At 41.0% G+C, this 23671-nt stretch overlaps 1 protein-coding gene across 3 annotated transcripts in view; it reads right to left on the reverse strand.

Moving 5' to 3' along the window:
- Positions 1-861: 861 nt before the first annotated feature.
- nup214 (nucleoporin 214) overlaps positions 862-23671 on the reverse strand; it is an 80341-nt gene continuing 57531 nt past the window's right edge. The window contains exons 30-35 of one of the 3 annotated variants that reach the window (XM_078426309.1): positions 16830-16891; positions 15306-15441; positions 10606-10761; positions 9645-9816; positions 5498-5682; positions 862-2222 (exon numbers count right to left, since the gene is read on the reverse strand). In XM_078426309.1, coding sequence (XP_078282435.1) covers positions 2188-2222; positions 5498-5682; positions 9645-9816; positions 10606-10761; positions 15306-15441; positions 16830-16891 — 746 coding nt within the window. In that variant the 3' untranslated portion in view covers positions 862-2187. Of the gene's footprint in view, positions 2223-5497; positions 5683-9644; positions 9817-10605; positions 10762-15305; positions 15442-16829; positions 16892-23671 lie in introns of those variants that run through there. The other 2 variants (XM_078426310.1, XM_078426311.1) reach the window with 2 other exon arrangements.

Consider the following 23671-nt stretch of genomic DNA (forward strand, 5'->3'; position numbering starts at 1 on the left):
AATGCAGAGGGAGAGAACATCCACATAGATCTTACATTATTTGACACAATGAGCTATATAATTTAATTAATTTATGCAGATCTTTTTATTTGCTGCCAAGATCTCCCAGTGGGGGCATCATCAGTTATTTTTATATTCTTTGGCATCATTATAGTCAGCATTTATTGCCCACTCCCAATTCCCTTGGCAAAGTGATAAGCTGCCTTCTTTAACTGCTGCAGTCCTTCCGGTGAAGATATTCCCACTGTCGTGTTGGGCAGGGAGTTCCAAGCCATGATGAAGGATCCAAGGCTGGATGATGCAGACTTGGAGGAGAATGTGTGCATGATGATGTTCCCATGCAACTGCAGCCTTCAGCATCTGGATGGCAGAAGTCATAAATCTGCAAGTTGTTTTTGGAGTGCAATGTCTTTTGTAGATGATGCACACTGCAATCACACTACATCGTTTGTGAAGGAGGTTATTAAAGGGTACCAATCAACCAGGCAACTGAATGGGATTGAGCTTCTTGAGAGTTGTTGACATTCATTCATGTAGGCAAGTGGAGACTATTCCATCGCACTTCAGCCTTGTAAATTGTGGAAGGACCTCAAATGTCAGAGGTGAGTTACTTGTTACAGGATACCCAGCATCTGACCTGTTGTACCAAAATACATTATAGAGTTGACCATATTTTTCAGAATCAGGCCCTTTGTTCTAACTGGCACACATGAGACTGCAGATATTAGAATCAATCTCTCCTCAACTGTACCAACCTATCCCTTGGTGGCTCATGCTCTACTCCTTCCCCCTTTAAAGTGGCTACTTCCCCTCAACTCCAAGTCCAGATAAAGGATCTTGATCCTCAACGTTAACTGTCCATTTCCCTCCAGAGATGCTGCCTGACCTGCTGAGTTCCTCCAGATGCTTTCCTGTTAATGGGTATGAACATTCTCCAACCTCATATCATCCTCCAACACAATAAATAAGATGAATCCCGGAGGAAAGTTTAATGGGAAGAATAAATTCAGCTACAATATGGCAGAATTACTGAACTTATCAGTATCATGGTGAAAGGTAACGTAACAATATTAATTTTACCAAAATGCAAAAAGAAATATTTGAATGATAAATCTCAGCACTGAGTTATGAAAGGGCAAAAGTAATTGCTTGATTTGCATTACTGTACACACATCTTAGTTCTGTGTACTGGTTCAACACAGCTAGATCTGATTACTTGGTTTGCGTAAAACACACCAGTGTGCATCAAGCCGAAGGGAATTGATCCCATTGTTTCAGGTATTGTATTAACTACCATAAAAAAAACGATGGCCCATGGCAGTGGTTCACGTTGTGAGAGTAAGTCATTGGAATCAAGTTATAAAGAGAATTACAGCTTTAAAGATTGAGTGAAATAAAATATAGATCCAAAGACTGTTATAATAATGTAATTAAAATATTGGTGGGACTTCCTTGTCACTTGCACCAAAACCAGTAAAGCAATTTAAAAATCAATTTTAAATAGACTTTGGATATTTTACCTCACATCCACACTGCTTCAGTGGAAGCTACCGACTTTCAATCAATTTGGTAGCACTTGTTTAATGGATTCAATCACAAGATCCAAGTAGCTACCACTGTTTGAACGAAATACCTGCCATCTCAAACAAACCACAATTACTTGGACAAAGAACATCAGAGTTCTGCTGTGAAAAAAAATCTGCTATTCAAACGAAACGAAAAATCATACTCAATTCTAAAAAATAACCAAACAATCAAAATCAAAATGGACATTAACAACAGATACATCCAATCAAAACTTTGAAAGAAAATTTACTCCGTTGTTTTTTTATTCCTATGTTAACACCTGGAGATTTAAATACAAAAAAATGATATTAATTCTATTAAACGTTTAGCCTTCCATCTGTTCATAGTTTGTATAATAAAGTAGGTTCCTCAGCTGATTAATTCTTTATTGAATTTGTAACAACGAAACAATCCTCTTACAGCAGAATCACAGAAAATAACGGATACACAGCTCATTAAAAACAAGTCAAAGCATCTGTGATGTAAAACTGGGCAAAATGTCTTTTAGCCCATAAAGGCTTGGTCATATTTTGTTTTGTTGGTCCAGCTTGTTCAGCGGGTAAGGGTTAATACGACTCCAGGTTCTGGTATCAGTTAGAAATGAACTTTCAGCCTCATTACTTACTGATTTGTGGGTCTAAAACCACTTCCAAACCCTGAAAAATAATGAAACATACGGGAAATTAGTCATGCCTTGAACATATTTATCCAAACAATCACTCAGATGCAAAAGGAGAAATGCTTGTATTTTGAGAGCACTTTTCTCAATCTTTGGATATCCAGAAAAGTTTTACAAGAGTCAACAATTTCATTGCAGGAAAATGCAACAGCCACCAGGCACATATGCTCGCACAAGCAATCAACAGCCAAATAAATAATTTGGTATCATCCAATGTTCATTAATGATGGTTGAATTGCAACAATTAACTAGATAAATTCCTCTACTACTTTTAAAACAGTGCCTTGAATTTTTACATCCATTTGAGATTCAGGAAAGGATTCATTTTAAGATTTCATAAGATAAACAATACTTTTGACAATGCAACGTTTCAATTACTGGGAAAATCAAAATATTTTCAAAAATAAATTGCTTCATATATCCATTCAATTTGTTTTGTCTTGCTTCCTTAACAGTACTCCCTTGCCCCATTGTATGTACTTTGACACCCCCCATAACAAAAAACCTCAACTTATCTCTCTCATGACTATATTCAGTAACCAATCATCCTTGGCTCCCTAACCAGATTCACATTGCCTCAAGTATTTTTTTCCTTAACATAAGTCTTTGCAACTCTTCCTCAAAGTGGGTGGAGGTACAGAACCATGGAATAATTTTAAGGCAGAGGTAAATCGGTGAATGAGGAGGGGAAAGGACTTTGGGGTAAGTGGATGTGCTGAGTTGTGGATATAACTAGCTCAGCCATGATCCTTTTGAATGAAATGTGGCTCGCTCAAGGTGTCAAGTGACCTTCCACTGTTCCAAATTAAAACAATGCCCCTATCCCAACCCCTTATGAGAAAATGGGCACCACGTCTAAACTGGCCATCCATGGGAAATGGTTTCTCAGCTTGGATTCTGTGCTCAAGTATTGGAATAAAAAGGAAGAGCAGATTATGACTGTTCCTGAACAATAGTAAATAGACTAAAGGCAATTTTCACAGTTATTTGCCAATGATGCTTTCTGTAGCTCATTCACATCTTCAAATAGCCAAATTAAGCAGATTAGATAGCAATCAGATCCGCCATAACATTTTAAAATAGTGGAGTATAACCAGAGCATCTAGTTCTTGTCCATATGCTCCTCAATAAGTATTTGAAAGTCTTCAGTTCCCACTACAAACTGACTCAATCCTTCTCCTTGGCAATTGACTATACCCAAAATAGGTTTATGACGCCCAAGATAAGCTTCTGACCACATATTCCCACCACCACTAAAATGACATGTGGTGTATATAATGGTTACTGTAACTTTAAGAACTGAGTATGAGAATGGTATGATTTGTGTCATGTGATATATTCTATATCTTATCAGTCTTGTGAATATGTGCGAGTACGCGCAGTGTACATTTGTAAAATAAAGACCCACACTGGCAACAGTGTGCACTGAAAACCTGTGCTTGTTACTATCTACATGCTGAAGCCGTAATATCTTACAATGGCGACGAGGATCAGGTAGAGTTTGTGAACTCAACCTTTAAATACAGTGCAGGACCGTTTTGCAATATGCAGTATTGTTTAACATTTTAAATAGCAAATACGAAGCTGCGTCTCAGTTGTTTGTGAAGTGGACACAAAAGGATCCTTCTATGCATGGGACTGTAGTATAAAACAGCAGCAGTACAAATCGTCTAGTTTGTCAGGCTATCTTTGTGTTGTGTCTATGTGGCAAGATGGCGTCCTTGGGATACACAGACCGACTAGGGACTTTCAACAAGAACCGTGAAACCTTTACCTCGTACTGTGAGCGAATGGAAATGTTTTTATTGCATTATTGAAGCTGAAGAAACAGAGGATCATGATCAAACGCAGGTATGAGCACAAAACAAGGCCATCCAGGAACAAACGAAAGCCTTTCTATTAACTGAAATTGGTCCTGAAGTTTATGAAACTCTCACCAACATCCTGGCCCCAGAGAAAGCAACAAATGTTTAATCTGAGTCTGTTCTTTCAAAACCTGATGCTCACTTCAACCCTAAGCCCTTAGAGATTGCAGAAAGTTACAAATTTCACACAAGAAACCAGAAGTCTGGTGAGACTGTGGGTGAGTACATTATCGCATTGAAGAAGTTGGCTCTACACTGCAATTTTGCGACATTTCTGGATCGAGCTTTGCGTGATAGATTTGTATGTGGTATGCTGGATGAGCAAATCCAATCAAAATTACTGAACACAACAGCCCTAACCTTTGATTTGGCATGCAAAACTGCTCTGGCCATGGAGATGGCATGTCAAAGTGCACGAGTTTCAACCAACAGTCAACAGTCAAAAGGCAGTTTCAAAGCACAAGGCAGGGGAAGGGAAAAGACATTCTGGCCTTCCATCACAGTGAGGAGGTGACTGGAGGAGACTCACTGTGATGGATGTTTCTTTTTTTTGTGTGTTGTTTGGGGTTGTGTAATTTGCTTATTTTATTGCTTTTATTGTTGGACTGTGGGTGACTAAATTTCATCCAAAAAACTTGTTTTTTGGATGACAAATAAAGATATCTTGAATCTTGAATAAGACAGGGAAAAGGCCTTCACAGCAAAGTTCTGGAAAAAGTGCAGATATGCACTATCGATGAAATGGTCAACACAAATCAAATAAGTGCCAGTTCAAAGACTCTAAATGCTGCAACTGTCAAAGGAAAGGCCATATTGCATCAGCATGTACAGCACCATCACAGGACAAAGCAAAACAAAAGGCTCAACAAAACTAAATGCATGGGATTGACAACCTCCAAGAACAGTCAGAGAGTAATGAACTTGGACTGTACGGCATCTGTACTATGAACGGTGGGTCTGGAAAGGAAGACTTTCAGACAAAGTTCAAAGTGAACAATCAATACATTACTATGTGTATTGAAATGCACAAACTTTACTTTGTAATTCCAGCTCTGACCACTCACTTGGTAGTACTAATTCCCAATCTACAAATGCCCTATTGAAGAGGACAAGACCTTAAAGAAATTACATTTGACAAGCAAGCTTTTTGTGTCTATCTTTGGTTTAAACCAACATCTGCAGTTCCTTCCTTCACACTTCACAAGGATAAGAAGTGTGTGTTACTCCAGCTCATTGTGTCTATCACAACGATAAGAACCCTTGTTGTTAGTGGCTAAAACCCATCAGCAACATTAATAGGGCTGACTGATCTGTTTTTATGCTGTAAGATGCTAAAATAGAATACTGTTTGAATCAAATTTCATCCAAAAACCATAGGAAGCCTTACCTCCTCTGCCAGATCCAAAGCCCGAAAAGCCAGTCCCCTGTTGGCCAAAGCCAGTCCCCTGTTGGCCAAAGCCAGTCCCCTGTTGGCCAAAGCCAGGTCCCTGTTGGGGCACTGATCCAAAAGTTGCAGGATTGGATTGATTTGCTAGGCCTCCAAATGACTCTGTACTGGGACTGCTTCCAAACCTGTGTGAAACAGGAACAACAATTATGTACAACTGAAGAGATATAGAAAGTGCGCTTGAATATTCGGTCTGAATGTCTTACTGCAATAGGACCATTAACCAGAAACATCAACTCGGTTTCTCTTTCTACACATGCTCCTGCTGAGTTATTCCAGCATTTCCTCTGCCATTTTTGTCATGCTATATTAATATCTAACTCTTCGGACATGACATCACTGACAAAGCCGGCAATTATTTCAGAGTCCGAGATGCTGAAGAACTGACGACCTTTCTCTTGAACCAATGAAATTTAGTTGGTAAAGGTGCCCCTGCAATAAAGTTGTCTTACATTCATGGGGTTCGCCCCAGTAACAATAAATAAATATACTTGCCCAGACACCTATTACTGCCGGGGTCATTAAGAGGCAGGAGCAACACAATGCCCTTCTAGGTGTTTGCTTAACCATCTGGTGGAGGTTGTTGGCGGTTTATGGAAGTGTTGTGCCACCTTAGCCTTAGATATACCGGACCATAAAATTGCTAGAACATACATCCCACAGTTTCTCACAAAATGCAGACACAACTGAAAACTCTGCAATCATGAGCAAACATCCCAATTTCTAGTTTCATTAGTAGAGGCAAGGTCACTGATGAGATTGTTGAAGATAATTAGGTCAAGAATTCTGCTCTGAACTATTTCCTGCAATGATGTCAAAGGCCGAGATGATTGCAACTAGTTTTCTTTGATCCTCTGTACTATTCGATGTCAAATAATTTCACATTAGAGCAGTCTCTCTTAACTCTGGAACTTTGTTTCCTTTTATGTGAGGACAAACGGCATTAACCAGGTCAGAAGCAGAAGAACCCAATTAAGCATTAAAAAGAAAGTTATTGGCTATTACTGGATCTTCCATCACTTTGCTGATGACGGAGTGTAATCAATCAAACCCGTCAATAGTTCGGGTCACACTGAATGCAAGCAGGACATACTTGGTCAAATCTCCACTTTGAGGAGTTACTAGTCACGCAGCTGTGGTGAACACATTTAACTTAAAGTGTAGCTAGTCCTTTTAAGTCCTCAGTATTACAGCTGAGATATTATCAAGGCTCTTGGCTTTTGCAATAGTTGGGGCACAAATCTGCTGAAAAGCACTTTCCACGCTGGCAGTATTAAAGGAGAAAATAGCTGATTGAAGTCTGAAGAAGGATCTCGACCCAAAACACCACCCATTCCTTCTCTCCAGAGATGCTGCCTGTCCCACTGAGTTACTCCAGCATTTTGTGTCTACCTTTGATTTAAACCAGCATCTGCAGTTCTTTCCTACACCAGCTGATTGTTTCAAGCAGATAACCTGTCATCAAAGTTGAAAACCATGAACAATCAACTAATTCAAAAGAATCAGAACAAAAGAGAAGAATGTGCTCAGTTAAAGAAAGATTAAGCATCAGTTAAATTCAGCAATTCTTCATTCAGTTTTATTTCACTGATGTTGATTGCACAAAAAATATGGTTATCTTTGTTTTTTTATCTCCTCTCATGAAGGATATTAACTTGGCTGTTCTTTCCAGTGGAGTTGATGAAGTTACCACTAATGTGAACAGGTTTTCCAGTTTTTTTTCTCTGTGCAGTTTTATACAAATCAACCACCATCTTTCAGTCAAAATTCTGGTGCACTTAATCATTCTAATTTTTCAGCAGCAAGTTACGATATACTGACCTCTACCTGCTCTTGTTCTATTTAAATATACAAGTCTTATAAATTGCCCAGCTTTGGTGAACAGGATTTTTTTTTTAAAAATCCCATTTTCAGATGGATGTCAATTTTGTAACGATATTGAAAAATATTTGGCAGCATGCAGAGCCAGTCCTAGACTGCAGGTTTTTAAAATGCAGCTGGGTTGCTGCCTGTTCTTTGTCCAATGGTCTCGGTTGTTTAATAATAGCACGTTGACTCAATTGACTCATCTGAAGACTGACTTCTGTGTTGCCAACAATTTCAGGAGAAAGCATGTGGATTGATCACATGGCACTTCTGATTTACTGATATATCTTGTCATCGGGGTCGATTCAGCCCATCAGGTCCGTGCTACCTTTCCACAGAATGAATCCATTAGTCCCATTCCCCTCATTCCTTCTCCTGTAATTCTGCAACTCATTCTCCCTCTCATACTCACATATTCCCCAAATTTGGTTCTTTTGCTATTGACCTATTCTAAAGGCACAATTTACAGCAGCCAATTAACCTAACAGCACATCCTTGAAGTGTGGAGGGAAACTGAAGCACTTGGCAGATGCCCACAGACACAGGGAGAACAAGCAAACTCAACAAAACAGAAGGTAGACACAAAATGCTGCCTCTCAGCTCCAGGGTCTCGAGTCTGACCTTCGGGTCGAGATCCTTCTTCACCCATTCCATCTCTCCAGAGATGCTGCCTGATCCGCTGAGTTACTCCAGCATTTTGTGTCAACCTTCGATTTAAACCAGCATCTGCAGTTTTCTTTCCTCAACAAAACAGAACCTCAGCTCAAGGTCAGACCCAAGACCCTGGAGCTGAGAGGCAGCAGTTCCAACTACTGTGCCACCAGGCCATCATGTGGTCGTCATCGTCTTTAGCATTCACGCGCTGAGATTAGGGGCATTGTGGAGCTGCTTTCTGCCGTTAGCTATGAAATAGGAGGAACCGCTGACTGACATTTCAAGTCAGTTGTGATGTGGGGAAGTGTGTAGGTAAGAATTGAAAATTTACAAATCCAGTTCTAATAGTTCTGCAGAGTAAAAAAATATTGCTCCAGGAAAGCTCTTTTCATGCAGAATACCAGGATGGAACTCCCGGTGAACCAGGAAGGAACTCCTGACTTGACAGTAATGAGAGAAGTGCTGATTTTTGAGTTTATAGATTGGGATGCATGCTTTTTCTGCAGCTACAAATGCCTCTGGTCTAATTCTGCTTGATGATACTAATTCGACCTTCCTTACGCGTAGAATGGAAGACAAGCACACAAGTCGTCAGCAAGATAAGGGAACTAGATTTAGCAAAAGGAATGAACGGAATTGGCTGGCTGATGACTTCCTGAAACGGAACTAAAAATGTATTAGTATAAAGGAGAAGTTCCCTCTTTCGCATATAATGAGGTACCGCACACAGGGAACTTACTTTAAATATTGGCCCCGAGATATGCAATTTCTTTCAGGAATGATATAAACCTGCACAGAATACGTCATCAAAGGGATAGACTGATTGGTCACTCAATCCCTCATGCTTATTCTCCCACTTATTAGACCATAAACCAAAATCCAATTGTCCATGTAATAACCACAATTTGCGACCTGAACAGCATTATTACTGCTTGGTTATGGATATTGAATGGTCTTTGTGCTGTTGGTCTGGGCGCAAGGTGGAACAGTGGAGGTGTGTACAGGGTCCTAGCTTTCCAATGTACTTTTTGTGAAGAGGTCCAACTTATTTTCCAGTAGAGGACCAGTGTATTGAAAGACATCAAGAGCTATTCTGGAAGAAATATAATTTTTTGGGAGTGGGAAACAATAGGTCTTTAAAACTACCCCCAAGTGGACAGAACCAGTTATAATTGGATGGTCAGTATTTTTAATAGTTTTGAGACCAAAGTAAAATGAGAAAGACCAAGTGAATAAGATGAACTCAACGAGGGCCTAAAGGCAGACGAGGAAAAATAAGTGACAAATGGGTTGGGATTCTTGGCATCATGTTCGGCACAAACTTTGTAGGCTGAAGGGCCTGTTCCTGTGTTGCACTGTTCTATGTACGATTCAAGGGTGATTGATGTATAATGCAGAAGCCAACCAATGCATAAAATAGAATAAAATGTACATTTTCCAAGACTTCTCTCAAGTCATGATAAATTCATGAAGGACTACGATTGCACATTATGCAATATGTCAATCATAGAGCATATGCAGATACTCCCTCCGTTTGCCCCCTCAACACCCAAAAATATTGGCTCACCCAAATCCTCCGGCACTGGAAGCTGCTGTTCCTTCACCAAACACTTTGTTTCCTGCAGAACCCATTGGAGATGAAAAAGCTGGTGCCCCACCAAACGCTGGTGATCCACCGAAGGTTGGGCCGCCCCCGAAGGCTGGAGGACTTCCAAACGCTGGAGCAGCGCCAAAACTACCTGAGCAGAACAGAAGAGCGAATTATGATGGTCAGGAATTCCAAGACATAAACACTCCATCACCAAACTATTCCATATAAAACAGTGGGGATGACATGCGGCAGAATGAATGCTCCGGCCCAGGCAGGACGATGGGAGGTAAAGAATGAGTTATGGATGTGGTCAAAATGACAAGGGAAGTGTCAAATATCTCAGGACAAGGATCTTGTGTTGACAAATTTAAAATATTCAGGTAAATAATTTACAAGACAATTTTTTGGGGGTTATTTCAAAAATATCAGTCAACAAAATTTTTCTCAATGATTTGATTAGAATTAGAATTCTATTATACATCTTTCAAACCCAAGCAAAACCAAGAGCGTTTCTTGAAGATGGTTGCTTCAAGTTTAAGCTGCAAACTGTAATACGCTCCTGCCTTTCAGGTTTAGTTTAGAGATACAGCGTGGAAACAGGCCATTCGGCCCATCAAGACCATGCCGACCAGCAATCGCCCATATACTAGTTCAATCCTACACGAGGGACAATTTACAGAAGCCAATTAACCTACAAACCTGCACGTCTTTAGAATTTGGGAGGAAATCAGAGCTCCTGGAGAAAATGCATGCAGTCACATGGAGAATGTGCAAACTCTGTAGTAAGGAACGAAATAGGGTCTCTGGCTCTGTAAGGTAGCAACTCTACAGCTGCGCCACTCTGGTTTTTCATTATATTCCCCAAATACAGCCTCATCTTCCATCGATCACCTTTTTGGAAGATGCCACCATGCCTCAAACGACCTATTCTAATCACCTGCAGGTTGTGGTGGACTGGAAAAGGAGCCAAATCCTTGGGCGGCAACACTGGATCCAGCACTGAACGAGCCTGGAGACTTCTGATCTGTTCCAAAAGTGGCAGGGCTATATCCAAACGCCTTAGCACCACTGTTGCCAAACAGAGTGGATGCACCTGTAAAGAGCATATACATCATCATAGCTACAAATCAAACCCAAGGCATCATTTTCCCAATTTATATCCTATCATATATTTTGTCCAACTGATTTCAGCAGATCTCACTATCGGTTTGTGATTTAAGAGACAGGATAGTTTTGCTAGCTCGGTACCTTTCCCCTTTTAATTTCCTTGCTGAATGACAGGTAATTTCACACAGCAGGACTTTTCAAATGGAGAGCGAGATCAAACGTGATAATTTGATTTTCACTGGATGAACTCCTTACACTTTCAAAGAGTTTTAAGCCCTAGGTTTCAGGTGTTATCTGAATGTTGGCGCTTCCATCAATATGAAAATACGTTAAGTGGTAGGCTAGAATACGTACTTACAGCCTTGAGACCAAAATATAATGGATTCAAAATCTTCTTTGTTTATCTCTCCCTGCTGTCTGATCTGCTGAGCATTTCCAGTATCTTGTTTCCATTTTAAACTGCCAACATTAGCAGTTTTCAAATATTTCCAACTACAAAAGGCTTTGGGTGGACTACATGAATGGACAAAGATCTGGTAAATGGGGCACAATGCGGTTATAGCAGATATTGTCCTTTTTGGTAGGAAGAATAAAACTACTTTTTACCCAAGATGTGACAGGTACAGAGCTCTGAGATGCAGGGGTCCAAGTGCTGCAATTTGCAGAAGCTAAGATGTGGGTACAGCAATTAATTACCAACACATCTTTTTTTTTCTCATGAAATTGGACACAAAATTATGCTTCATATTTCTGTTATAGTAATTAGTCACAAAACCACATTGGAATACATTGGTTGCCTTGTTTAAGCAGGGAAAAGTAATACAAAAAAATTCAAAGAGGATTTACTGTACTAAAATCTGGAATGGATAAGTTGTCTAAAAAGGAAAGTTTGGAAGGCAGCGCTTGCTTTATCAACTGGAATTTTAAAAAGTGAGAGGGACATGTTTCAAATATACAAGTTCCTGAGGGATTTTGACAGGGCAAGTATGGAGATGATGCTTCCTCTTGTGGGAGATCCCAGAAGGAAGGGGTTACGTTTAAAAATTAAGGGTTTGAGATAACAGTCCATTCAGTTTTTCTTCTCTTTCAGTCGTCCATGAGTCTTTGAAATTATTTTCCTCAGAGGACTCTGGGAGCAGTCTTTCAATATTTCATAAGGTCATATGGAATAGGAGTAGAATTAGGCCATTCGGCCCATCAAGTCTATGCCATTCAATTATGGCTGATCTATCTCACCCTCCTAACCCCATTCTCCTGCCCATATCCTTTGACATCTGTACTAATGAAGAATCTATTTATCTCTGCCTTAAAAATATCAACTGACAGCCTCCACAGCCTTTTGTGGCAAATAATTCCACAGATTCCCCACCCTCTGACTAGAGGCAAAGGTAGAAGGATTCTAGATAAGGTGAAATATTATTTGGATAGGTGGGAATGCAGAGTTGAGGTTATGTTCAGATTAGCCATCATATTATCGAACATTGGAGCAGGCTCAGAGTGAAAGAGCCTTTTCCTGTTCCTAATTTATATGCAAGTTTGAAGCAACATTACTAAATTATAGATTAATTGCCACTTTGAAATGAATTAAGCATCTCCAGTTTTCAATTCTGTATCGTCGGCAGCCAACATGGAAAATTGTCCGGTTGCAGTCTGTTAAATCTAACTACCACCAAATTGGCCTCCTCTCAATCATGTACAAAGTGACATAGTGTCAATACACCCCACACCAATGCCAAGTTTGGGTTTTTCCATGACAACTTGGCACCAGAACTCATCACATTCTTGATCCAAACGTGGAATACTGAGCTATATTCCAGATGTGAAGCGAGAACGTCTGTCTTTGACCAAGTGTGACGTCGAGATTGCTATTGTCAATTGAGTCAGGCTTTATCCAAGGGAGAAGATGATTACAGCTTTCGTTGGGCAAAGGTTGCTCAGGGCATTATATCGGAACCGACTATTTTCAGTAGCATCAAAGACCCTGCTTCCACAAGACTGAAATGGGAATGTTTTTTGAGGTTGCACCATGTTCAACTCCATTCAGAATTTATTAGCAAATGATGCAAAACAAAAGAAAGGATAAAGCTTTCCTTTCCTCAGATCCTTTGTCCCAGACCCATTTTCAAGCGTCAATCCCAAAACGACACTTCCCTTAACATTTACAAATCGATCACTCTATCTTGAGCATACTGAGTCTTCACAACTCCCTTGGATAGGGAGTCATTACCCCTGGGCAATAACTTTTTTTCTCATCTCTCTCCTCTACATTTTGAGGATGAACCCGAATTTTACACATCCCAAGAAACACAAGTATAGATTTATGCAAAAAGAAAAAGATGAGTAAAGATTAATGCAAGTCATTGACACACTGAAATTGAAGAAATTATATTAGTGACCAAGAGGAATTAAATACTTTGTTTCTGTCTTGACTAAGCACACAAAACCAATTCCTGGAAATTGTGATGTACTACAAGTATTGTGTAAATGAGGCATTCAAAGAAATTAGAATTTTAATACAACTCTATTCATCTGGAATTTTCGGAACTTTGATATAGTGCCAGACCAGCTGATTTTCTGGGATACGATATGTTATTCTCATTAGTAACACAATCCACTTCAAAAACTTCCACTGTGGAATAACAAATTCACCAGTGAATCCATTAAAGAAACATAGGAATTAGGGCCCTGGTAAGTGAAATGGAATGCAGGAGCCAAGACCCCTCTAAGTGAGGCAGATGCTGAACCATTGGGATTTTTGAATAGAGTGATATATCACCCAGCAAGCCCTGAAATGGAACCCCCAAGGAAAAAGGAACAGCTGGAGAAGAGGTGTCCAAGCAGAAATGTCTGCAAGTGGGCTCAACTGGGGAGATCTCGAAAGAACCGCCAACAACCGAGTGAGGTGGAGGACATTTGTCAATGGCCTATGCTCCCTGGAGGAGCAAAGGGCTTAAGAAGTAAGAAGACAGCACACAGAGTATTATTGTATTTTTTTTTAAACTAGCACTGGAAAAATTAACAGGGAATGAGAGCCGGTAAATCCCTGGAATACGATGACCAGCATCCTTGGAGTTTAAAAGAGGCCGCAATAGAAATAGTAGATGTATCAGATGTCACCGTCCAAAATGCCACTGGAGTTTAATTTGGGGAATTATGAGGTAATGCACTTTGGCAAGAAGAGTCAAAAGATGGATTATTATTTTCTAAACGGAGTGAGACTGCAAATGAGTGACATTCTGAGGGAACTGGGTGCTCCAGTGTATGATTCACAAAATAAATGGGAGAGGAGTGAAGCATCCAAGAAAGGATAATTGATGAGGACTGATAAACCCACAACCTTTAATTTATATATAGCATCGCTGATAAAAGTGGGTAAGATTTAGCCAAGATTGCTGCTATCGGCAAATGTTTAAATGGATAGTCTCTAAAACATACAGAACAAGACACAGGATCAAACTAAGTTACAAAATGTAAAATTTTTCTCATTTTTATCATAAGCTATCAGTTAAAAAAAAAAACTTTATTTCTACAGCTATTTGCACAATGTCCTAAAGTGTAGTAGTCATAGTTGCAATATGAAACACATCAGTCGATTTGTGTACAGACAACTCTAACAAAAGGTTACGAGATAATGCCATAATAATTTATTTGATAATGTTGATTGAGGAGAAATGTTTGCTCGAACAGCAGAGTAAAGTTGCCTGCTTTAAATAATACATTATAAATCCATTATAAGACCTTATCAATCCATTCAAGAGTCCAGGTATGACTTGATTTCGTGTTTCATCTGAAAGATGGCACCTCAAACATTCAGCACAATGTCACATCAGAATTTATCCTCAGATGGCTGGATTGGAAATTTAAGCCTGCAACATTCAGAATTGCCCGAGGGACCCTCAGACTATCTTTGATCGGACTTTACCTTGCACTAAATGTTATTCCCTTATCATGCATTTGTACACTGTGAATGATTTGATTGTAATCATGTATTGTCTTTCCACTGGCTGGTTAACACGTAACAAAAGCTTTTCACTGTACTTCAGTATATGTGACAATGAACTAAACTGAATGCTTCTTCTGTGGGTACTGATCTTCAATTGGGGACTGGTTTATAATCTCAATCTGGAACTTCTTATCCAAGTTAGCCTTTCAACAACCATGTCACATACTTGCAATATTTCATGAAGGTCTGGACCATACTCAAGCTGATGAGAGGACCGTTCAGTTGCCTGATAACGGCTGGGAAGAAACTGTCCCTGAATCTGGAGGTATGTGTTTTCAAACTTCTGTACCTCTTGCCTGATGGGAAAGGGGAGAAGAGGGAGTGAACAGGGCGAGACTGGTCCTTGATTATGCTGGTAGCCTTGCCGAAGCAAGCAACATGAGGTGTAAATGGAAGGGATAATGTCCTCGAGCTCAATAAACAGATCAATGTACAGCAGACACGGCAGCTACTTTAACACACAAGTTGTGAATACCAACTCCCTCCCTTGAACCATGCAAATCCCCAAGACAAAAAAATAAACTTACCTGGAGCGTCAGCGGATCCAAAATTCATCTGGCCAAATGGATTTTTAGAGGCTGCTTCCAGGTTTGGCTTCCCTCCCAGTCCACTGAAGAATCCAGTCCCAGCAACTGGAGAGCCAAAGACTGCTCCCTTCGGACTCTGGGAATTAAGGAATAGCAATAATTCAGCAAACCCCCTTCCATCTTTTGAAAGATTAATCTAGCAATAAAATTTATGCCGCAGAAATATATATAGGCAAGAGATGTCAACTGTTCAAAGATGCTCAAGTGGAGTGTTACCACATAAAAATTCACATCAAACCACAAAGTAGTTTTAGAACAAATGGACAATGACTTAGAGAGTCATAGCAGACTGGTTGAGAAGCTGCTGGAACTGGGGCTTAGCACCCCTCTGTGTGCCTGGGTCCTGGACTTTCTCACTGCAAGGCCCCAAGTGGTCAGGATGGGGGAACACACATCTAGCTCCCTCACCCTGAACATAGGATCCCCCCAGGGCTGCGTCCTTAGCCCCCGACTGTACTCCCTGTACATACATGACTGTGGGGCCAGGTTCAGCTCAAACTCCATCATCAAGTTTGCTGATGACACTGTGGTGGTGGGCCGGATCTCCAACAACGATGAGAAGGCCTACCGGGAGGAGGTGGCTGATCTGGCACTCTGGTGTCAGGACAATAGCCTCCTCTTGAATGTCACTAAAACAAAGGAGCAGATTGTGGACTTCAGAAGGGCTAAACATCCAAGGACGTACACACCACTGGAGATAAATGGGTCTATTGTGGATAGGGTGAGCAGTTTTAAATACTTGGGAGTCCGCATCGCAGAGGATCTGACGTGAGCAACGCACATTGCCGCACTGGTGGGTAAGGCTAAGCAGCGCCTTTACCACCTTAGACAACTGAGGAAATTCAGAGTGTCTCTGAGGATCCTTCATTGCTTCTACTCTGGGGCTGTAGAGAGCATCCTGTCCGGCAACATTACAGTCTGGTTTGGGAACAGCTCTGCCCAGGACAGGATGGCCCTGCAGAGAGTAATGCGTTCGGCAGAACGCACCATGGGAACTACACTCGTCCCCCTGCAGGACCTATACATCAGGAGGTGCAGATCCAGAGCAAGCAAGATCATGAGGGACCCCTGCCACCCCAGTAACGGACTGTTCCAGATGCTACGATCAGGCAAACGCCTCCGCTGTCACGCTGTGAAAACGGAGAGGATGAGACGGAGCTTCTTCCCACAGGCCATCAGGACTGTCAACTTTTATAACCCCAGAGACTAAATTTTTGTCGACACTAATAGTAACTTATTAACTTTATTTATATGCTGTAACTGTAATTCTTTTTGTGCACAACCCGCACGCATTGCCACTTTCATTTCACTGCACATCGTGTATGTGTATGTGACAAATAAATTTGACTTGACTTGACATGGAGCAGGAAGAAGGTAGAGATCGGAGAGATACTCCAGAGAAATGGGTAAAGGCAGCTGAAAATTCAGTAGCCAAACCTGGTACAAATAAATCAGGATTTTTACCTGACCAAATAGGGCAACGGTGCTTGCAGGCTGACCAAACGCAGTCGGAGTGCCACCAAACCCTAAGAATGACAAGAAATGGTTTTTCAGAGAGGAAATTCATTTCACAAAGGCAATATAAACTTAATTGCAAATGGTTGAAACACAGGCTAAAACTTGCTTAGTAATAAAGCCCAAAGCTTATTTACTGTCATGCTTTTTTAATGGCATTTGGGTATAAATAAATTATGCAGTGTAGAAGACAACCATAGCAGGTCTCTGAGAAAAAAAATCCACTTCCTTGATCCACTCCTCCTCTCTCCCCACCCCCCCAGTCTTGAAAATCTTCTCCTTCTGAAATATTTATTCCACTTCCTTTTGAAGCATACAATCAATTACCCTTTCAGTCATTGCATTTCATAACATTAAGAATAATCATTATCCATCTTCAGCAATTATTTTAAATTATTGTCTATACACCTCACACTGATGAAATGTTTTGCCTATTCATTCAGGAAGATATGTTCAACACTTCCATTAAATCCCCCCTTATCTTTGCTCCATCCTCAGCTTCTCAGGCATTGCCACAAATTAAATTGTTCAAATTCCTGGTGCCAATCTCATAAATAATCTCTTCATGGCCCAGATATCCTTCCTAGAATAATGCTTACAATTATTGATGCATCCACCAATAATGAAGATGATAGACCTCAGTGCATTTAAATAAAATTCTCATTCTACCTCTGATTCTTCTTTAATAAACATAAATTCAAATTTAATGGTAAACAAACTGAAAGAATATCCACTACGGCTTGTGCTTTTAGACATTGATGCATGTGAACAGTACCAACCTAGAAATACATTAAAATATTTTGTGCTAAAATATACCTTCCAGCAGATTTAACTGTTTTTTCATTGCTGAATTGAGGAAATTTGAAAGTCAAATAATTTCAAATACTACTCCAGAAACATGCAATTTAGGATAAAACTCTAATCCCATACAGTGACAATTTTGCATCATTTCTGAAGAGAAATTGAACCAAGGCAATCTACTCTCTCTCACAAGATTTGCAACAATATTGCCTGGCCTTAAGGGCCTGACCGATAAGAGAGAAATTAAGCAGCTTGGACTCTACTCCTTGGAGTGCAAGAAGATGACAGGTGATCTTATAGAGGTATATAAGATTACGAGAGGAATAGATACGGTAGATGCAGAGTGTGGGAAATCAAGAACCAGAGGACAGAGGTTTAAGGTGCGGAGGTACAGATTTAATAGGAATCAGAGGGGGATTTTTCTTTAAAACACAGAGGGTTGTGAGTATATGGAACGGGCTGCCGGATGAGGTCGTTGAAGCAGAAACTACAGCAACATTTAATAGGGTACATGGCTAGGAAAGGTTTAGACAGGGTTCGTACACTTGGAACAGCATAAAATTCAAGGACTTTTCAAGGACTTTCAAGGTCCAAAATTCCCATTTTCAAGGACCAGAATCCAGCAAACATTGATGGTTTTTTCCAGTTTTTCTCTGTATAGGTAAGAAAATACTGTTTTCAAAACTGTTAATTTGGTGAATATATGGTTAATTAGTAAAAACTACGATGATTTTCAAGGTTTTTTTGCTTTATCCGACGAGTTCCCCTCAACTCTCTCCGACTCTTGAACTCGTCCCGGAGTCGAGGAACCGCGGCGGCGGCGGGGACTGGAGGCAGAAGCTGCCGGTGAAGGTTCACCGGAGAGCGGATCACCACCGACCCAGAGCCGGGACAAGGTGAGAGATCGCAGCGTCCCCTTGCAAACAACAAACTCAAGGAGAGAGATGGAGGGAGAGAGAGAGGGAAAGATGGGGGGGGGGGGGGGGGGGGAGAGAGAGAGAGAGATGGGGGGAGAGAGAGAAAAAGATTGGGGGGGAGAGGGGAAGAGCGAGGGCGGGGAAGAGAGCGGGGGGGAGGGAGCGAGGGGGAAGGAGCGAGGGGGGAAGAGCGCGAGGGGGAAGAGAGCGAGGGGAAGAGAGCGAGGGGAAGAGAGCGAGGGGGAAGAGAGCGAGGGGGAAGAGAGCGAGGGGGAAGAGAGCGAGGGGGAAGAGAGCGAGGGGGAAGAGAGCGAGGGGGAAGAGAGCGAGGGGGAAGAGAGCGAGGGGGAAGAGAGCGAGGGGGAAGAGAGCGAGGGGGAAGAGAGCGAGGGGGAAGAGAGCGAGGGGGAAGAGAGAGGGAGGGAAGAGAGAGGGAGGGAAGAGAGAGGGAGGGAAGAGAGAGGGAGGGAAGAGAGAGGGAGGGAAGAGAGAGGGAGGGAAGAGAGAGGGAGAGAGAGTGAGAGGGAGCATCGGATGAGAGCGGGAGCACGGGGAGGGTGTCAGAGGGTCCGGTGAAGGAGCGCTGCCACTTGCGGGGGCTGCTTCCTCCCTCTCTCCCTCCCCCCCCTCTCCCTCCCAGCGCTAGCGAGATCTATGCCGCTCCTCCACTCTCTTCCTCGGCCCCGTCTCCCTCTAGCGCAGCAAAATAAGAACAAACACAAGTGTTGTAGTTGTTGTTCAGAAGCCCCGGGGTGAGCGGCGGCAGCGAGGAGGGAAAAATAGGCGACAAAGACAAACATGTCTAACAATGTTTCCCGGCTTTTAATAAAAATACACATTACAAACGATGAAAAAAACGTCACACTACTCTGCATGAATTAATACTTTTATCATTAAAAAGTGAATTTTCAAGGACTTAAGGACCTATGATAAATCCAAGGACTTGAGGCATTGAAAAACAGAGTTTAAAATTCCAGGACTTTCAAAGACCATACGAGCCCTGTTTAGAGGGACATGAGCCAACATGGGCAGGTGGAAGGACTGTAAATGGGGCAAGCTGGGCACATCTGTTTCTGTGCCGTGAGACGGTAAATTAGAAGCCACCCAGGTATCCAGCCAGTATTAATTTTCAATCAGCATTACGAAAACAGGTTACTCAGTTGGAACTCTTTTGCTATTTGTGGCACTTTGCTATGCTCAATGTACGAGTCGCCTTTCCAACTAAACAATAGTGGTCACACCATAAAGCTGTATTGGAATTATGCAGGTCTTTTAACATTCTGACAGGTGGGGTAATAAAGCCGAGCAAAAAATATGGCATCAAGACCGTAGAATGGTCAAATTAACTCAGTTAAAATTCAAAGAAAAATGCACGAGGCAGAATTAGCCTTTTTGCAGATCAGGAATTTAATGCTTTAAATCAGGAAAATGAACAAAGCTCACATACAAAATCGGAGACTACGAGAATAATGTAATGCATGCTTGAAATGGAAAGGAATAGGGAATTAAAACAAATAAAAACTTACTGATGCAATTTTTGCCCAAATAGGTTCTGCAACAAACTTAATAACCTGCCTGGAAGGTTCCTCATCTTCCGAATGATATTCGCCCTCCATGCCTTATCACAGTGCAGTTTAGGTCGACACATTCTGAGGAAACCTTGTGCATTGGCAAAGGCAGATAGGTAGTGCTGCATATGGCTCCTGTGCTCATGTCACAAAGCCCCAGGTCCTGTACCATTGTGCGAGTTCATTTGACACAGTTAAACTAGGACAAATTACTTAGTGTTAACTTTGTGCCCTCCCTCAGGACACACACCCACACTGTGCACTATTTAGAAGCAGCAGGGCAAAGGATGCACCAAATCAGGACAACATCAACAACAGTGGGTTGGCCATGATTGACCAAGCTGCCATAGTCCTGAAGGACGTAGCTACTAGACTCGATCTGTGACAAATGGTGGGTGGGTCAATAGAAAAGATGATTGTCTTCTTCCTTCACAATCTGTCAACTGAATGAAGCCACTTTCATCACGTCAATTAAGGAAAATACAGAAAAAGCTATTCAAACATAGGCATTTGGTGCAAAATTGCATTCCACCAGAGTATAATTTCATGTCTCAGAAGATTCCTGGGTCAGATCAGATTCCCAATTCAGCAAGCAGTGTAGAATGGCACAAGGAACATTATTCGTCATACTAAAGAAAACTTAATTAAGTTTGAACACTTCTAAACAGTGAAGGAGGATCTTCTGGATACAGTTACGCCATCTTATCATCAACATTTCAAATTAAAATTTCTGCAGTCTAACCACATCCAACGAATCATTTTCTCAATGGGATGCACAAACCATAGCACCACTATCCCACATCAGGAAGGTCTGAGAGATTTCCACTTCTTTGACTAAGATCTCACAAATTTCCCTCCATCAACATACGAATTCATCTGCCGAAATTGTCTTCACAGTAAATAACATCTCCTTCAGCTTCACATCATTCTCCAGCTCAATGGTACAGCCATGGTCACTTACAGAGGGATCTGCCTGTCTTTTGTGGGATACAGGGAGGAAGGAGTCTCTGATTCAGGACTACATGGGTCCATCGGTCACCTTTTCCACCCCCTCGCTTAACACTTTTTACCTCCTCCTGCTCCTACAATAAAATCTATTTTATGTCCTTAAAAAAGGTTTTTTCCAAGTGCGCTTACTGAAAAAGTTAGTATAACAGAGTGGATTACGTCAATGTGAGAAATGAGGACAAAACCATTTAAAATCATATTAATCACAGGTCAGATAAATCTGATGCACCATTTTCTGAAACCTGCTTTTGTCATATAGAATCACAGAGCGCAGTGCAGATTTTTTGACATCTGCTCTCTTGCAAGAACTATCCCATTGATCTAACTCCCCTCATTCATTTCATGTACATGTATAACTAGGTCTTGAAAGTTACTACGCAATTTCAGTCTGTCAACATTTCTGGTGATGAATTCTGTATCATAACAGCTCAGTGTAAAAATCAACATCACATCACGTCCGATTCTTTTTGCCAATCAACCTTGATTGGCAGAAGAATACCAATCTTTGGTAATAAATACAATTTAATATTTAATTGTATTGAATACAATTAATTATTATATACAATTATTTAATACAGTTGTATTTAATTATAAATTATAAATTTACAATTAAATCCAATTTCTCCTTTCCAGCCAAAATCATTCTCAATTTGAACTTGTTCATTAAATCCACTCCATGCAGGGTTAGCTTCAATAAGTGATATCATTGTGGACAGGCAAAATTAAACCTTAAAACAAAAGGTTGATGAGTGAAATGGAGTGGGTGGCGTTGAGGCCCTAGGCTGTATATTCTGAGGTTCTAGCTTCATTAATTTAAAACTGGTCTATCAGTCTTAATTTTTCATACACTAACGGCCTGAGTCTTCACGTCCACGCCAACCATCACATTTGGGGCAGGGCAGCTGCTCATTCAAAATCAATGGATCACGGGTTCAATCTGCTCTTGTTGAACCATACAACGATGCATAAAACTGTACGGAAATAGGTTGAGGCACTAATAGAATCATAGACTGATGGAGTGATGCAGTGTGGAAATCTTCGGCCCAACTTGCCAACTCTGGCCAACATGTCCCAGCTACACTAGTCCCACCTGCCCGTCGCGCTTGGTCCATATCCCTTCAAACCTGTCCTATCCATGTAACTGTTTAACTGTTTCTTAAACGTTGGGATAGTCCCAGCCTCAACTACCTCCTCTGCAGCTTGTTCCATACACCCACCACCCTTTGTGTGAAAAAGTTACCACTCAGATTCTGATTAAATCTTTTACCCTTCACCTTGAACCTATGTCCTCTGGTCCTCGATTCCCCGAATCTGGGCAAGAGATTCTGTGCATCTACCCAATTTATTCCTCTCATGATTTTATACAACTTTATAAGATCACCCCTCATCCTCCTGCACTCCAATAGAGACCCAACCGACTCAACCTATAGCTCAGACCCTCTAGTCCTGGCAACATACATGTAAATCTTCTCTGAACCCTTTCAAGCTTGACAATATCTTTCCTATAACATGATGCCCAGAACTGAACACAATACTCTAAATACCATCTCACCAACGTCTTATACAACTGCAACTTGCAGCATTACAAAGTGCAGAATGGCTATTATGGATTTGATATCAAGAATACCGCACTGTGGGATGAATCCTATGATCGCTGTTACAGGGGAGCAAATTCCATAATGAATTGCACTGTAGCTCAGAAGTGAGATGCTCAAGCATTTTATTTGCAATTCAAGGTTATTTTAGGCTGTATCCAATGACAAACCACTGACCTAAAATAGTAATAATTTCTCACATTATTTTGTTCAATTCATGAAACATTACGACTTTACATTCAATTGTTTCCTTAATTGGGTTAATTGAACACTACAATAAAATGTTCAACATTGATGGACACTGCAAACCGAATGATGGGAGTGACTGCACATTGATGCCAAAAACAAACGAACAATGCTTTTGCAACCGTCAGCCACAAGAGCAAGGATATGATATATCTTGGGCTTCTCCTAACTCCTGGTCATCATAGAATTGAAGTCTTCAGCCAATTTAATTTATTCAATTTGTTTAAGAACAAAAATATAAGCATCAAATTTGTAGAGATTTGTCCAGGTATGTACAGTCCAATCAGGTCAATTAATGAGAAAGTCTCTGACATTAGACTCAGTACAAAGACAAACAATTGTGCTTGTTGGCCTGAGGATATGACTCCAGAAGCTCCTCTGATTAGTGTCCATGACTCAACAAACTTTAAGCTGTGTAATAATTGACTTGTTTTCCAATGCAAAGTCAGAATCATACAAAAAAGCCATTCAACACATCATTGTATGTCAGTTAAAAAAGTGCTATCTAATCTAATAACATCTTTCAAACGTTCTGCTACTGTAGGATATGGCCCTGGATGGACACAACCCAGTAAGATTTGTATCTAATGAAGGTACCATCCTCGGTAAAAATATTCAGCTTCCCTCCACAGATACTTTAAATCTATGCCACCAAG

Source organism: Rhinoraja longicauda, chromosome 31 (assembly GCF_053455715.1).
Source record: "Rhinoraja longicauda isolate Sanriku21f chromosome 31, sRhiLon1.1, whole genome shotgun sequence".
In the NCBI taxonomy this organism is placed as follows: Eukaryota; Metazoa; Chordata; class Chondrichthyes; order Rajiformes; family Arhynchobatidae; genus Rhinoraja; species Rhinoraja longicauda.